The sequence below is a fragment of the Balaenoptera acutorostrata genome, chromosome 13, assembly GCF_949987535.1.
Source record: "Balaenoptera acutorostrata chromosome 13, mBalAcu1.1, whole genome shotgun sequence".
Classification (NCBI taxonomy): Eukaryota; Metazoa; Chordata; class Mammalia; order Artiodactyla; family Balaenopteridae; genus Balaenoptera; species Balaenoptera acutorostrata.
In genome coordinates, this window is record NC_080076.1 from 12,864,376 (window position 1) to 12,881,490 (window position 17,115).

A 17,115-nucleotide genomic window follows, 5' to 3' on the forward strand; every position below is an offset into this window, starting at 1 on the left:
GGTTGACTGACTCTGTGGGTGCAGAACCCATGGATATGGAGGGCTGACTGTATGTGAGTGATAATCTCTGTTGGAAAGCTGCTCCACGGTACAAACATCCCACACCTGTGGCAGGGGAGATAGTGGGCCAGATACCCTGGAAATGCAACCCTCCCCCCTGACAGCCATGCCACAGGGAGCAGTGTCCTCTGGAGAAAAACACTTCCTTTTCTCCATCTTTTTTTCCCCTCTCAAAGTGATCCATTTCTACCAAATTCCAGCTGGATAGAGCAGTGTGAGGGAATGGAAAGTGAGCACCTGACCCTCTCTCAGAGTCACACCCACCAAGGAAACCAGCCCAACTCCACTCCCCACTCACTGCCCCTGGTGGTCTCTGGATGGAGCCCTAAAAGAGTGTCTGAACCCCAGCCTTCCCTCCTAGTGACTGAGGGGCCCACAGGGGACCATTTGGGGGACCCATTCCCACCACCTCAGATTTTGCGGGAGGACATTATCTCTTTTGAAAGTTCAGAAGAAACAGGTTCTTGTCATTTAGACACAAGGAGTTATGTCACTAAAAGAGCAGAGTCCGTCAACAGACTGCCCTGTGGGGCGTGGACACACACACAGCTTCCTGAACCAGCTGCCTGCCTGGATACCTCACCTGTGCACTTCACTAACTTAGAGACCTGGGCTTCTGCTCAACCACTCTGGGCCCCATCTGTGTTATCTGTGAAATGGGGAGAACAAAGGGATCTGCCTGAATAAGCTGTTAAAGAGGGAAATGAGTGAATACATACCCCCCTCAGTAAAAGTCAACTGTTTTTAATATTATTCTGCTATGAGAATGCCATGCTCCTGAAGAGAATACAGCTCCAATGATAAGAGACTTAACCATGGCATTCAAAAGAACACTTTTTCCTGCTTTTTTCTCACAGGCATTTGACTCTGTTTTCAAGACCACGAATTTGAAGATGGCGTAAAGAATAGCAGGCTAACCGAGAAACGTGATAATTCTGGCGTTCAAACAATTTATTTTTCTGATACATCTTTGTACAACAAATTGGAATACTGCCACCAAAATGGCCCCTGTTTGGATCCATTGTCCTTCTCACTGAGAGCTGATTACACTGCAGGGAAATGAGCTTCCCACTGACCTTAGAAGTCATTGGCCATCTGGGATTGGCTGCAAGGGGCATGGGGGTCACAGGGAGGACCACGGCCACGGTCCAGCCTTTAGGGGAAGGCAAATGATGCCTGTTCTCCACCTACTGCTGAGACACTTCGCCAGTATCTCTTAAGTTGAGAATTGGAGCTATTTTCCTGGTTATACAGAATAATTGTGAAGAAAATGGTCAGGTTGGAGAAGCCCTTTCAGAACATAAAATAGAAAACATAAGCTTTTTCATTGTTGGTGTTAGAAGTGGTCTTAAAGACAGTTCAACATGTAAGACAAGAAAGATATTTTAAGGGTTATTTCTGCTTGGGCACAGTAGCTCAGGGCATGTGAAGAAGTTAGAATTTAACGTTATTCTCCTTGGTGTTGGGAAGACACCTACATGCATTTCATATGAGCCAGTGATCGCAGGTCACAATTTCTCCTGCAGGTGAAAAGGACGTACGAGAATAGAACAATCATCTTGCCTTTACTCATAGAGACTTCATGCTCATGAAGGTGATGGGTAGCCTGGTGAAGAAATCAGAAGCTGCTTTACTTGAAATACCAGTTGTTGTGAGGGATGGGAGGCAGCAAGAGAGCGTTATATAGTCCAGACCTGACCATTCACGGCGAATCAGCTCACAGGCTGCCTGCCCACCTCTGCTTCCTCCAGGCTCACAGGTAAGTGCTTCCAGCAGCTCTGCTTAACTACATGAATCCTTCCTGAAAATAATAACAATGATGTGTGCTACATCATTTATCTAATTTGTTTTGTTTGATTGTATTTTATTCTTTAGCCAGGGCAAAGGTAAAACAATTTTTCATCTCCTTTAATCTTTAGGTAATTTATTTATTTCCAAAAACCAAATGCTCCCTTAAGAGGAAGTGTGATTGAGGGATAGGATGTCCAGTACCCACAGATCCCTCAAGAAAAAGGCATAGAGGGGCCTCATGAGAGATGGTGGGATGTTACACATCAATCTTTGCCTTAGATCTGTTATAATGCATTTTCTACCCAGTCTTAGTACAGCCAGTAAGGAAGAAAAGATATTCTATTCGTTTTCACAAAAGTTTTCTTCACCTTTTTTTTTTTTTTTTTCCCCGCACCACACGGCATGTGGGATCTTAGTTCCTTGACCAGGGATCAAACCTGCACCATACTGCATGGGAAGTGCAGAGTCTTAACCACGCTGCCAGGGAAGTCCCCACAAAAGTTTTCTTTAAATACTATTTCCATAGTCTTCTAATTATGAAGTATATACATGTACATTGAAAAAAGCTTTAAAAGTAAAAGGAAGGAAGCTATAGTTTTCAGAATCCCACAACCCACATATAAGGCTTTTCTTATGAAAATTTTATTACAGACTAACCTTCCCTCCAAAAAATTCATTATAAAATAAATTTGATGCTTCTCCAGGAGTTCCAGACCACATCAAGCCACCATGAGTTCACTCGGTGAAGCAATCATCCACTTTGCAGTCGACCTGTTCCAACAGATCAGACAATCAGAGAAGGAAAATATCTTCTTTTCCCCTTTGAGTATCATGTCAGCCTTAGCCATGACTTCCTTGGGGGCCAGAGAACACACGGCATCAGAAATCCAGAAGGTAGGTTGCAGCTTCCTTTACATATACCAGTTTATCCAGGTTTCTCTGTCAGCTTCTGTGCAGATGATCACAGATTTGGCTGTCCCCAGGGGTAGCACAGGAAGCTGCAAACTCCCCATGACTGGGCAGGCACAAAGCTGTGGGAGCATATGCTCTCCCCCCAGTGATCCGCCCCATCTCTTCCCTGTGCCGAGACTTCCTTTGGGAGCTGGGATGAACCCTACAACTGCCCAGTGACCACAGGTGAGGCTTTAAATGGCAGAGTTCAGGTAGCTGTGGTGCACTGACTAAAATCCATGGGAGTCATCTTTACATGTTTCCTCAGCAATGGATGAAAATGAATCAGGATTCTTTGAACTGGCTGGTGATCAACCAGCTTTGTGTTTTTCACACGCAGGTTGTGTTTTTCAAGGAGCAAATGCGTGCATGGAACATTTCTTTGTTCTTTTGCTTTCTTTCTTTTTGGGTTTTTTTTTTTTTTTTGATTTGGCATTTTGTTTTATTTGTTTGTTTGCATTCTTTCCTTCCTTCCTTCTTTCTTTCTTCCTTCTTTCCTTCTTTTCTTTCTTTTTTATTTACTCTGGGGTACATAGATCTCTAAAGTTTCCTTGTCCCACTCTCTGTCTCCTCCAGGTCCTGCACTTTAATGAAATCGCAGAGAACAGAAGAGAAGGAACTACAGTTGATCCCGTGAGTCACAGAGCATTGAATCTAGAAGGAGATCACATGTCCAAGAGGTTCAGAGTTTAAACTGGGAATTTCAGATAAACAGGAAAAGGCCAATTTTTAGGGGACACCTTAAGCAAAATAGATTGGACAGAGTTGTTTCTCATATCATATTATGTACTTATTTATTTTATATATTTGTTTTCTTGAAAGGAGAGTAGCATGTTCTTAAGAGCAAGGGTTCTGAAACCCAAAGGAGCTTCAAACTGAAGAATGGTTTTTGTGCCATGCCACACAGCTGGCAGGATCTCACTTCCCCGGCCAGGGCTTGAACCCGGGCCATGGCAATGAAAGCCCGGAATCCTAACCACTAGGCCGCCAGGGAACTCAGGAGCTTCCAATTGTGCTCTTCTGTTCAGGAATGGGGAACGTGGCAAAATACAACTGCTCTGAGCCACAATTTGACTTCATACAGATTAACTAGGAGCAATAAAGAGTCTGCTGCAAGACATGCAACTACATGTAAAACAGGACAACAGTGCCTGGATGACAGAAACCCCCATAAACGTTATGTATTATTATTATAGAATAATAATAACTATAGCAATCACAATATGTTGCTAAAATTATATAATTTTAATTAACCCCTAAATTAGAGTAACAGCAATAAGCATATGATCAACTATTTTTTGGAAAATGATTGAGTGAGAATTATGGTTGGTAGCCTAAATAGTCCAAAACTCTTAGTTAGCAAGGGGAAGGTTCTGGGTGAGATAAGCGTGAGTTGAAAAATTGGCTCTGTCTCCTTGGAGAAGTTTCTTAGTTCTCTGAACTCTCTTGTTTTCATGTCAATTGAACTAAAGACTTAGACAGGCTGATGTACAGCTGTTAGCAGTGTACCAGAGACACACTGCTCCTACTTCAGAGTGACTGGCATAAGGAACAGCCAAAGAGCACAATCAAGGGGTCTTAGAAAGTAATCCCTCCAAGGAGTAAAACAGGGCTTCATGCCATAACATAGGGCAATATACAAATTTCATGTTCTCATACAGTTGATGACTGTTAGAGATGCACTATGGTTCTCGCTCAAAGGAGTTTAAGTTTTAGCTGGTCCCAAAACATTTGAGACAATTAAAACACAATCCAATAGTGGAATGGTGCTGCATCTCTAGTTCAAAAGAGAAAAGACTGGAGTGTGTTAGAGCAGGAAGGAAGAATTACCTGGAAGATTGAATGGAAGGATTATGAAGGGTACTTCCGGTAAAATACACCATATATGGGGAGATAGCAACCAATGTCGTCCGTGGGGATACCAAACTCTAGGTACGGAGCTCACAGACCTATGGGGGTGTAGTATTTATGTACAATGAGAATCCAATGAGCTCACTTTCTGGTGTTTGAAGGTTGAAAAGCCAGGATATATTCATCATCAATTTCAAAACCTTCTGACTGACTTAAAGAAATCCACTGACGCCTATGAGCTGAACATAGCCAACAGGCTCTATGGAGAAAAGACTTTTCCGTTTCTGCAGGTAAGTTTCATGGCCTGTCACACCTTTGGTCTGCATCCTGGGTCCTCTGATCCCATCTCCTAATGGGGGAGGGGGAGGCAGAGGAGCCTGGCTGACCCACATGGGGAGCATTTGCCCCAGGGGCATTCAGCTCCTGGACCACGACGCCCCCCACTGGAGTGTCCCAAAGCCTGACAACCCACCGGGGAAGTGGGTGTAAGGATCGTTTCAGGTACTCTCTTTGGTCATCACTGAACACAGTTTAATCTGGGAATACCTACACAGTTAGTGTCAAATTACTCTTAATCCCTCCTTTTCTTCCTGCCCATGCCATAGGCATACATGGATAATGTTAAGAAATTTTACCTAGCCAGTGTGGAATCTGCTGATTTTGACAATGCTGCAGAAGAGAGTCGGAAGGTGATTAATTCCTGGGTGGAAAGCCAAACTAATGGTAGGTTATGAGAGAGTCACTCCTTAAAAATCACTGTAGAGTCCCCACTGTGTGTGAACGCTGTGCTGGCCCCTGCATGGGGTGCCAGGAGCCGGGGTGAGATGAGATTACAGAAGATGGAGGAGGGCACTGCAGAGGGTGGAATGGTCCACGTCAGTGTGGAGAGAAACAAGGGGAGCCCAGGAGGGATCCCAGGACCAGCTACCTGGAAACTCAGCTGAGTCTGTGGACGACAGTATCTCTATGGATCCCAAGTCTCTGCTCAAACTTCATGTTGATTCGCATTTTTTCTTTAAATTCGAGGCTGAACGTCTGGATTATGATCCCTAAGAGATAATATTGAAAGGGTTCCCTTATCCTTTGTTAACTGGGAAACGAGCCGCCCTCCTGCGAACGACCCTTCCTGCCATCTGCAGCAGGAGCAGCCTGACCACTTCCCCATCCCCGCATCCTGCAGGGATGGTCACAGCTGTCCTCCCCAACCACGGAAGGCGGCTGGATGATGTCTCCATTCCATGCACCATATCCTACCTCCCATCCTAAATACAGGCCAAACCTACAGCAACTCAACCTGGCAAATGAAGACAAAGTCACCCCGGGAAATGGTGTTTGAGTACATGTTTTCGATTTTAGCGTTCATGTCATTTGTCCTAAAGAACATTCAGGCCCATTTCCTCTGAGCAGTGAGTTCAGTTTGAAAAAATAGAAAGCAAAGAAGAAAGTGAAGAAGAAAAGAATAGAAGGAAGGATGGAGGAAACAAGGGAGGGTGGGGGTTATTGAGGGGACAGGGAGGGTGGTAGGGAGGGAGGGGGAAAACTGACCAGTGGAAAGATCAGTTGACATCAGTTCATCAGAATGCAGTGTGAGGTGACTGATGTCAGCACAGAGACCAAACACGTTCCCAGTCAGAAGAAGGGGGGTCTGCATGAGGGCGACTCCATCAGGCTGGTACCAGGAGGAAAGCTTCACCTCGTGAACAATCGGGCACAGAGTCCCTAATGCGGTGATTTGTGCGAATATTTAGTCATCCGTTGTACCTCTCAAAGCATCTTCCAGACAAACCACTTGTGCCTTTCATGACAAACCTTTGATTTTCTTTCTTTGCAGAAAAAATCAAGGATCTCTTTCCCGAAGACTCTCTTGATAGCTTGACCGTTCTGGTTCTGGTGAACGCAGTCTATTTCAAAGGGCAGTGGTGCCAGAAATTTAAGAAAGAAAATACTGAGGAGGAAAAATTTTGGCTGAACAAGGTATTGTCTATAAATTATGTATATAATATAACATAGCTACACATTCAGTGTGAAATTTAAATACCTAGTGATTAATATATAGCTGCTGCAGGTAGAAGATAGAATTTCTCAAGGCTTATTTTCTTGTCTTTTTTTTTTAACTTTATTTCGTTGGGAGTCCTTGAAGAAACTCTTGTCTCTAATTCACAGATTTTGGAGATCATCTCTTAGAAGGAGGATGTGTTTGGTATTACAATAATATTATCTTTCTTTTTGACTTATGCTCACTTAGCATTTTTTGCCACATGAATTTATTGCAGGATACAAGCAAATCTGTGCAGATGATGAAACAAACCAATCACTTCAATTTCACGTCACTGGAGGACATGCAAGTCAAGATCCTGGAAATACCGTACAAAGGTGAAGAGCTAAGCATGATGGTGCTGCTGCCCAATGAACTAGATGGTCTGCAGAAGGTAAAAGCTGGTACCTCCAATGCTGCCTACTATTGCTTACATTCCTAGTGAGACACTGCTCGTACGGGCTGCTCATAGACTGGTGCTAGTGGCTGGCAGAGCTCAAGCAAACAACAAAAAAATAAAATCAATACCTTAGGGATCACAGTACGATACGAATAGTGTATCTGTACCTCACAGGTCACATTAATATTCTGATGAAACTATGGAATGTCAGTTCACAAAAAAAATATACCTAGATACACACAGAACTATTTTGCAACCATAAGAACCTCTGATATATTCCAGTCCACTCATTTGAAGACAAGGAAATGAACACTCATACATAGGTGACACATAGAATTATTTGCAAGTTCACTCACAAGTAAAATAAGGAAATTAAAAAAACAAAGTGGTTACATATTGCCCACTAATTCACAGTGCTTCTGTAGACCGTGGACAAATAGATTATCTTGATGCCCACTTTTCAATTTTGAAGTATTTGGTCCCTAAGTGCTCAAAATGGACCAAAGGCTCATTCAGAGCCTCATTGCTAAGATTTCAAAAAAGGGGGTGATTATAGAATTTTCCTGTTAGCATTGTTATAATAAAGTTAATATGTAAAAAAATCAATAACAATATCTGGCATAAAAGGACATTCCATAAAAGGCCATAAGCAATTACTGTAATAGTCGATGATGATGCAGAAGCGGCAGTAAACTTGCCACACTCAAAATACATATCTCATAACACTGGAAACTGGAAATTCTTAGGGAAAGCAACATGGCAATAAATGTGAAGAGTCATCAGAATATTTCGGCTTCAGCTCTAAATTCCCCATTATCAATGACAGGGAATCCCAGTGCTAGGATTTTATCCTATAACAACAAGTCTAAACAGGGGAAAAGCTTTTGGACAGAAGTGGCTCAAAATAATGAAAAATTTTAAATGAGGAAAAATGGTACATGTTTGCATTACCTTCGGTTAGGTTAGGGACTGACATGCAGTGAATGCTTAAAAGATATTAAATAAAGATATATATACTGAATATCAATTTAATGATAGTATTATGTAACAGTGTAAACTTGATTAGAGAAACATATATCTATACAGGAAAAGTTTACAAATAAAAGAAGCAAGAAAAAGGAATAAAAGTAGGCTATACGTTGAAAATGCACTATGTAATAATTTATGGACGAAAGGACATTGACAAGAGGTTATTTGAAAGTGAAGCACGAAATAGAGAACAAGCCTAAGAAGTGGGTGGCTCATCTTCTACAACTAATTTTATTTCACCATTCTGTTGCATATATGTGTGCATATATATTATACATATATACATTTGTATAGATATTTATACATATGCATATATTATTAATGTGTACATATATACATAAAAATAACAAAGTCATGAAAATATAGGAACATTTTTTTGATTATATAATATATATTCAGGACTCTGTTATTTTTACCTCCTCAGATAAAACCATATCAACTGAATCTCCTGTATTTATGTTTACTGTTAAAGGATTTCCACGTTTCAATCCAATGTTAAGGGGGGCTCCATGTCCACTGACAATCGTGCCAGTTTTTCCTTTTTCCATTGTTATAGCTTGAACATCAACTCACTGCTGAGAAGTTAATAGAGTGGACGAGCCCACAGAATATGAGGAAGAGACAAGTGAATTTACACCTACCTCGGTTCAAAGTGGAGGAGAGCTGTGACCTCAAGACCACGCTGGAAGCCCTGGGGATGGTGGACGCCTTCAATAAGGAGAAAGCCGACTTCTCAGGCATGACCGGGACACGCGATCTGGTGGTGTCGAAAGTCCTCCACAAGTCCTTCGTGGAGGTGAATGAGGAGGGCACGGAGGCCGCAGTTGTGACTGGAATAGTATTTCGTGCTACGTCATCTGGGATTCCAGACAGTTTCCGTTGTGACCACCCTTTCCTGTTCTTCATCAAGCACAACAAGACCAACAGCATCCTCTTCTACGGCAGAGTCTCTTCCCCTTAGATGTGATTAGCCAACGGCTACACTCGGGGGACATTCACAGAGCTGTTCCCGAACCTTGATTGCTGGAAGTAACAGGTTCTCTTTGATTCATTTTCCTTTCCAAACTCATATAGTCATCACTAAGAACGTGTTGGTTGAAATACCATGTCTGTCTGTCTCTCTCTTTCTACAAACCCATGTAAACCTACTCTGTCTCCCCATGGTAACTGCTCTTCGCACAAGATGTTCAGTATATTCTAAAAGGTTATTTCAACACTCTATATTCTACAAAGTTTGAAATATCATACCTCCTATTTCAGAAATTATATCTACTATTCAAAACTCTTCACTTAGACACATTTATTTGAACTTAGGTGATATATGGGACCCTTACATGTCTAAATTTTTTGATTTTGTGAAATGCATTATCAATAAAACAATGACTTATTCTTGTCATTCTTTTTTTTAACATCTTTATTGGACTATAATTGCTTGACAGTGTTGTTTTAGTTTCTGCTGTATAACAAAGAAAATCAAAGTGAATCAGCTATATGTATACATATATTCCCATATCCCCTCCCTCTTGCATCTCCCTCCCCCTCTCCCGATCCCACCCCTCTAGGTGGTCACAGAGCACCGAGCTGATCTCCCTGTGCTATGTATGCAGCAGCTTCCCACTACCTATCTATTTCACATTTGGTAGTGTATATATGTCAATGCCACTCTCTCACTTCATCCCAGCTTACCCTTCCCCCTCCTTGTGTCCTCAAGTCCATTCTCTACGTCTGTGTCTTTATTCCTGTCCTGCCCCTAGGTTCATCAGAACCTTTTTTTTTTTTAAGATTCCATATATACATGTTAGCATATTTGTTTTTCTCTTTCTGTCTTACTTCACCCTGTATGACAGACTCTAGGTCCATCCACCTCACTACAAGTAACTCAATTTTGTTTCTTTTTATGGCTGAGTAATATTCCATTGTATATATATGTCACATCTTTATCCATTCATCTGTCGATGGACACTTAGGTTGCTTCCTTGTCCTGGCTATTGTAAATAGTGCTTCAGTGAAAATTGAGGTACATGACTCTTTTTGAATTATGGTTTTCTCAAGGTATATGCCCAGTAATGGGATTGCTGGGTCATATGCTAGTTCCAGTTTTAGTTTTTTTAGCAACCTCCGTACTGTTCTCCATAGTGGCTGTATCAACATACATTCCCACCACAAGTGCAAGAGAGTTCCCTTTTCTCCACACCGTCTCCAGCATTGATTGTTTGTAGAATTTTTTGATGATGGCCATTCTGACTGGTGTGAGGTGATACCTCATTGTAGTTTTGAGTTGCATTTCTCTAATGATTAGTGATGCTGAGCATCCTTTCATGTGCTTCTTGGCCATCTGTATATCTTCTTTGGAGAAATGTCTATTTAGGTCTTCTGCCCAGTTTTGGATTGGGTTGTTTGTTTTTTTGATATTGAGCTGAATGACCTGCTTGTATATTTTGCAGATTAATCCTTTGTCAGTTGCTTCGTTTGCAAATATTTTCTCCCATTTTCTTGCCATTTTTGTCATTTGTTCCTTTTCCTTTCTTCTTCTTTTGAGCAAAGTGCCAGTGACCCACCACACGTAGAAAAGGTAATTTAGAAATACATTATCATATATGAAAATTCAAAATTGTAGAGCATGATGAGGTTGAAGAGGTGAGCTGTTACCAAAACATGAAGTGCTCTGTAACCCATGTCAAGAATTGAAGAGTCTAGAACTCAGAACTGGGATATGAACTGGTAAGTAATAGAGATGATATAAATTTTAGAGATACTGAGAGAAATACAATAACTGTAGCTAAAGGCAAAGATGGGATCATACTGGGAGAGAATAAAGTGAGAAGAAAGGAATGCCAATATATGACCCTGAAATACACCAAAATATAAAGGACAAGTATTGACAATTGTTATTTCCTAAAACATAACTTTTCTTAGGGCAGGAAAAATCTTTTGGAGGTGATGGATATACTTAATACATAGATTAGTGTGATGGTTTCACATATGTATACACATCTCAAAACTCATGAAGTTGCATACATTAAATATGTACGGCACTTTCTATATCAATCATACATCAATAAAGTTATTTTTGAATGGAAAGTAGTAAAAATCAACATGTTATGTGGTTTTAAAAATGAAAATAAATATAATAGAAGTGTAATAAAGAAATACATGTAAATACAAAATACCTCCCCACAAGATACCACCTCGTCCCCATTGGAGTGGCCAAAGTTAAAACACAAAGACTGGTCAAACCCCGTGTGGAGAGAATGTAGATCAACCAGAGCTCTCCTACACCACTGGTTCGGACCCAAAAGCTGCAACCACTTCACAAAACAGTCATGCAATTTTATTTGTTCCAGCTTTATTGAGATATAATTGACCCATAACATTGAGTGAGTTGAAGGTGTACAACGTGTGGGTTTGACACACTTATTTTCTGCAAAATGGCCACCACCACAGCTTGGGCTGACACCTCTTTCACATTACCATTTCTTCTTTGTGAGCTGTTTTTGTTCAAGGAGAGCTGTCTCATTGTTGACCTCTGAGGGGGAGTGGAGGCTGGGGTCTCCTACACTGCCATGTGGGTGATGTCCCTCCAGAAAATTGTAAATCTTCATGGCTGAGCAATGCAATTCTAGAGAAAGTCTTCCTCAAGTGTCCAAAGAGACATGCATCAGTACTTTCTTAGAAAGTTAAACGTATACTGATCCAGTCATTATGATCCAGTTATTCCACACCTTGATTTTCCCCAAGGCATGTAAATACATTCGCCACAAAAGGACTAGTATGCAAATGTTCATTGAAGCCTTATTTTAACAACCAAAACGCTGGCAAGACCTCAAATTTTTAACAGCTGGTGAACAATTACAAACAAAAGAATTGCACTTACAGGTAAACAGGAAGAAACTACTGATTCCTGCAGCAACATGGATAAAACTCCCACACCCTATGCTGTGCAAAGAAGAAGCTGAACAGAAAATGTACATGTTATAGAATTCCACTTATATGACAATTTTATACTATGAGTGAGAGTAGTTACATCTCAATACAAAAGAGACCTTTGAAATGGAGCAATACGATCATGGGAAATATGAAGAAAAACATACAAAAATTTAATGAATACTTATTAAACACGAAATCTAATATTTTATTGAAATACCATATCTTGATGAGATGAACCGCAGCATAATTTCTCTGTGCTTTTTCACTTAAGATAAATATGGATACTGCTAAATACTCATTGGTTCTGCATCTGACATAGAATCTTGAACTTTGTTAATAGCAGGTTGAGTCATTACACATTTTTAGAGATGAAATAAATGAGGAGTCACTTCCATAGGAGAAAATATTTATGATGGGATTGATGAAATGGATTTTTTATATTAGTTGAATAATACAAACCATATCGGCATGAAATTGCATAGGTTTTCTTCATGGCTTTTATCCAAAATATCTTAAACCTCTATAACCCAGTAAACTTTCCAGTTTTTTGGTATTTCTTTTTTATATATATATCTTTATTGGAGTATATTTGCTTTACAATATTGTCTTAGTTTCTGCTGTACAACAAAGTGAATCAGGCATATGTATACATATATCCCCATATTCCCTCCCTCTTGGGCCTCCCTCCCACACTCCCTGTCCCACCCCTCTACGTCATCACAAAGCACCGAGCTGATCTCCCTGTGCTATGCGGCTGCTTCCCACTACCTATCTATTTTACATTTGGTAGTGTATATATGTCATTGCTACTCTCTCACCATGTCGCAGCCTCCCCTTCACCCCCTGTGTCCTCAAGTCCGTTCTCAATGTCTGCATCTTTATTCCTGGCCTACCACTAGGTTCATCAGTACCATTTTTCTAGGTTCTATACATATGCGTACGCATACGGTATTTGTTTTTCTCTTTGACTAACTTCACTCTGTATGACAGACTCTAGGTCCGTCCAGCTCACTCCAAATAAACTCAGTTTCATTCCTTTTTATGTCTGAGTATTAGTCCGTTCTGTATATGTGCCACATCTTCTTTATCCATTCATCTGTCGATGGACACTTAGGTTGCTCCCATGTCCTGGCTCTTGTAAATAGTGCTGCAGTGAACATTGTGGTCCATGACTCTTTTTGAATTATGGTTTTCTCAGCGTATAGCCCAGTAGTGGGATTGCTGGGTCATATGGTAGTCCGATTTTCTTGTGCCTGATTTAGTATCAGGAATAGCAGAAAAGAATTTGTCATGTGTAAACACATGGGTGGAAAAAGCATACATAGTTTCAGGAGTTTTTGAGGTGCTCTTCTGGTTGAGTCTCCAAAGGAACCCAATCTAGACAACAGTGAAAGAGAAGAAGAAGTTATGTTATTACTGAAAAATTGTCATTACTCCCACTGTCACCTTGCCTTAATTTATGTATATTCTTAATTCAGAATGCCTAAATGCGCGCTAAAATACTACCCTTCTGACATCCCACTCTTCACACGTTATAGGAATCAGTAGAAAATAGGGGAGGCAGAAGCCCTATGAGTGGGTATGTGTGTCTTGATCAATCAGTAAAAGAGCTTTGTCTTTGTAGCTCCCGGGCACCTCTCATCAGTAAGATGTGAAGGAGGTGACAATTTGCTTTTCTTTTGTGAAATGCGGTAGAGTTGGGAAACCTGCCTCTGTGAACACAGGACATATTTAGGCAGATAAATTTTGGGGAGGAGAACACACACAATTGCGATGTTGAAAATCTCATACAATACAAACAGCTCTGTAGGCACCGTTAGAATCACTCTCATGTGAAGATCACTGTTTTAGAAGACGTTGGCCTTAGCGGGAGCCTCCAACCCTCAGATACAGGGAACTGTCATGGTTCCATGACGCACCGTCCACTTCAGCGGCTTCAGGCTCTCCTTCTCCCTGTCCAGTTTCCTCCCTTCTAAGCTCTCTCACCCTCTCTTTCTCCCTCTCCTTCTCTCCCTGCCACCCTACTCTCTCCCTTAACATTGTTTTTCAATTTCTGCTGAATGACTTTCCCACGCCCATCATAACAAAGCAGCTCATCCCACAACTTGTCACAATAGCTACTAAACACCACAGCCTCTGATGTCCCAACACCCGTCTTACGCCTGCGCTTCATGTCTTGCCTCCATCCCGAATTTGGTGCTACATGTGCCTTGCCCTACACCACTCCCCCATCTCCTCTCAGCACATTTCTTCTCAATATGGGACCAACCTGATCCCATAAATTCCATTCCAAGATGTTTTTCCCAAAGCCATTTACTTACCGTAAGAGTCAAGGCTCTAGCAGAAAACAAATGACACAGTCAAATTGGGTAATTCAGGAAAGGTTAACAAAGCGACTATACAAAGTATGGTCAGGGCTAAGAGAAACCAAGAAAGGATGGTGAAGCAACCCATGGCTAGCAACTGTAGGGGGACATTGCCACCCCTAGACGCACATGGCAAGGGCAGGAATGGTGACCAAAATCCAGAGAAAGTAGCTGTAGCTGCAGAAAAGCTGCCCGATAAGATCTGCAGCCTTTGGTAAAGAAATGCAGCCATTGTTTGGCAACCTCGCTGAGAGGAAGCAGGTGACCGAGCACCCTGCACTCACCCAGCTGCGAGTCTACTCTTGCTTCCTCTCACAGGCCAGATGCAAGGTTCCCTAGAGGAGAAGGACCTGGATTATGTCTCCCTACATCTCTGCCTCCTAGGACCAGGGGAGGTTGAGCCAGTGAAGGGTGAAACTGGAGAAGCAAAATAAAATCCCCAGCACACAATATCCCATGTAATCAAATTCCTTCTTCCCTCTACAACTCTCCATCTCCATTAATACTCCAGTGACAGGCATCAGCGATAATTAATGTCTCCTTATATGGAAAGCATATCCAAATAGATAAGAAAGCTCATGGATCCAATTAACAAAAGGACAAAAGACATGACAAGATTTTCACAAAGGAGGAGCTTCAACAGGAATAGAGATGTAACATAAAATAAGCATGGATTCCGTCCCGTGCCTATGGAATAAAAGTTTTGAAGTCACCCAGAAAACTGGACACACTTGGCAAGAAGAGCAAAACCATAAAAGGTGGAGGGGCAACTGATTTTTAGTGAATATCAAAGAGTAACATACAAGATGGTAGGTGGGCACAGGGTAAACTACCTGCATGGCCAGAAACTGGAAAAGGGACATTGAGACAAAGAGAGAACAATGGCTAGAAAAGATAGTGGAAACAAGAGAACCAGAAGACAATGTTTTCTTTTCTTTACTGTATGTAATAGGAGAACGGGGAGCTGCCCATAAAGAGAGGTGAAGGGACATGCAGTCATGGGGAAAATCCATATTTCAGATAAAGCAAGGAGGAAGCAGCACAGTCACAGGAAAAGGGAGAAAATACAATAGGTTTATTGGCAGCAGAACAGGAAAGACAAGATGAAACAAGAGGGACTTGTAAGAGATCAGAAGGTAACAGAGTTGAATGGTGATGAGCACAGAGTAGGATGAGTGTCACGGGTGGAGTTGGAGGCATGGAAATGGGGGGGACAGGTGGAGATGACATGAATTGTCTTGATCTTCCATGACATACCTACATGTGAGACCATTCCCTAACTCACGAAAATCAAGGCAAAACTGATTCATCCTGTTTGGATGTTATTCACAACGTACATATGTATATCTACATCTATATCTGTAGTGGATACTGTAATTGGCAGATATCCAATTACTGGATGCTCAAAGGATCTTCTCCCATAACCAGTTTACCTGCAAACAGGAACAACAACCTATTTTGCAAGAAGGAAGAAATAAAATGCACCCTAGGAAGGGCAATTCAATAATGCTGACATATCTTCACACCCTTCACAAGGAAGTAAGATTTAGAAAAACAGAGGAGCTATTTCTTAACCCACCTATAAAGGAACTGGAAACAGCAGGATGGTTCCAGAAAGTGTCATTTGCTCTTCAGTTGTATTGGGTTCGTGGATTCCTAATGACAATGATATTGGTGTATATTTAAGAAATACCCAAAGACATAGGTTGGCCAGTACTGACTTGCAAAAACTTCTGGGAATTGCTGAGTCTCCTATGACACTGTATGACATCACGGTGTCGTAACCTTGTCTATTACATGCCAGAAGCACTTTTCATAAAGAGGACGAAAAAAGCATGACATGGTTTCTTATTTGAAGTAACCCAAGTTCTCTCTAAATCTATGCAAATTCCTGGTCCTTATCAATTAGTGCCTTTTCCTCAAAGCCAACCTCTGCATGACAAACCTCCGTAATTCAGTCACAGGAAGAATCAGCTTAGTCAGTATTTCCCTTGAGTCCATTTGTCCTACTTTGTCCCCCTGTTGCTTCCTCCAGGCCCAGGCTGAGCTTCTTGCTATTGTCTATGGAGGTCAGATCCCTTTCTCTTTGAGCCCAAAGAAACCCAGTGGCCTGTGATGCAACCTTGACTAGAAGTTCCTATTCCTCGTGTTTGTCATTTTTCATCTTGGGTCTTGTCTTATTTCCCTCTATTTGGGGACTTAATTCCTTCATCAAACGCCAACAGTGTACATCCTCACTCAGCCCCACCTGGTCCCAGCTCAGGGATCGTTGGCCTACAGTATCACTCAGGGGTCACTGCACACATATCGACAGAGGAGCCCTAAGAGCAGCAGGGCTGGGGGTTGGGGGATCAGGCAGAATCATCTTTCAGGTTGAGAAACACAGATCTCCTCTTCCCTTCACCTCGTGCCTCCATCTACTGTGCTTCTGGGACCTTGTTGTAGGTGAATCTTCCTGTGAATAAGCGACGTGCTGAGACTACAGACTCTGTTCCTGGCAGGTGTTAAAAAGGACCAAAGACGGTAACAAGTGCTGGAGACGTGCAGAGAATCAGAACTGCACACACACGTGCTGCCATCATAGTCTGGTGGGACTATAAATGGTGCAGCTTCTGGGGAAGGCAGTCTGGCAGTTCTTCTAAATCAAACATAGACTTGCCATTGACCCAGGGTTTCACTCGTAGGTAAATGCTTGAGAAATTACA

At 41.7% G+C, this 17,115-nt stretch overlaps 1 protein-coding gene across 2 annotated transcripts; it reads left to right on the plus strand.

The window, feature by feature from the left end:
- The first annotated feature begins 2,580 nt into the window (after positions 1 to 2,580).
- LOC103003274 (serpin B3-like) lies at positions 2,581 to 9,078 on the plus strand. 2 transcript variants are annotated; one of them, XM_057526960.1, is made up of 7 exons: positions 2,581 to 2,745; positions 3,379 to 3,447; positions 4,815 to 4,943; positions 5,259 to 5,376; positions 6,485 to 6,627; positions 6,927 to 7,082; positions 8,674 to 9,078. In XM_057526960.1, exons 1-7 carry the CDS (start codon positions 2,581 to 2,583, stop codon positions 9,076 to 9,078), a joined length of 1,185 nt encoding a protein of 394 aa, XP_057382943.1. The 2 variants fall into 2 exon arrangements, with proteins under 2 accessions (XP_057382943.1, XP_057382944.1); XM_057526961.1 differs by having other exon boundaries at positions 3,379 to 3,435.
- The last annotated feature ends 8,037 nt before the right edge of the window (positions 9,079 to 17,115 follow it).

Bases quoted from the DNA above. Each gene is read 5' to 3' on its own strand.
- LOC103003274 (XM_057526960.1), top strand. From the start codon at position 2,581: ATGAGTTCACTCGGTGAAGCAATCATCCACTTTGCAGTCGACCTGTTC. The intron at 2,746-3,378 runs GTAGGTTGCAGC...TGTCTCCTCCAG, and splicing joins CGGCATCAGAAATCCAGAAG to GTCCTGCACTTTAATGAAAT. The intron at 3,448-4,814 runs GCATTGAATCTA...TGGTGTTTGAAG, and splicing joins TTGATCCCGTGAGTCACAGA to GTTGAAAAGCCAGGATATAT.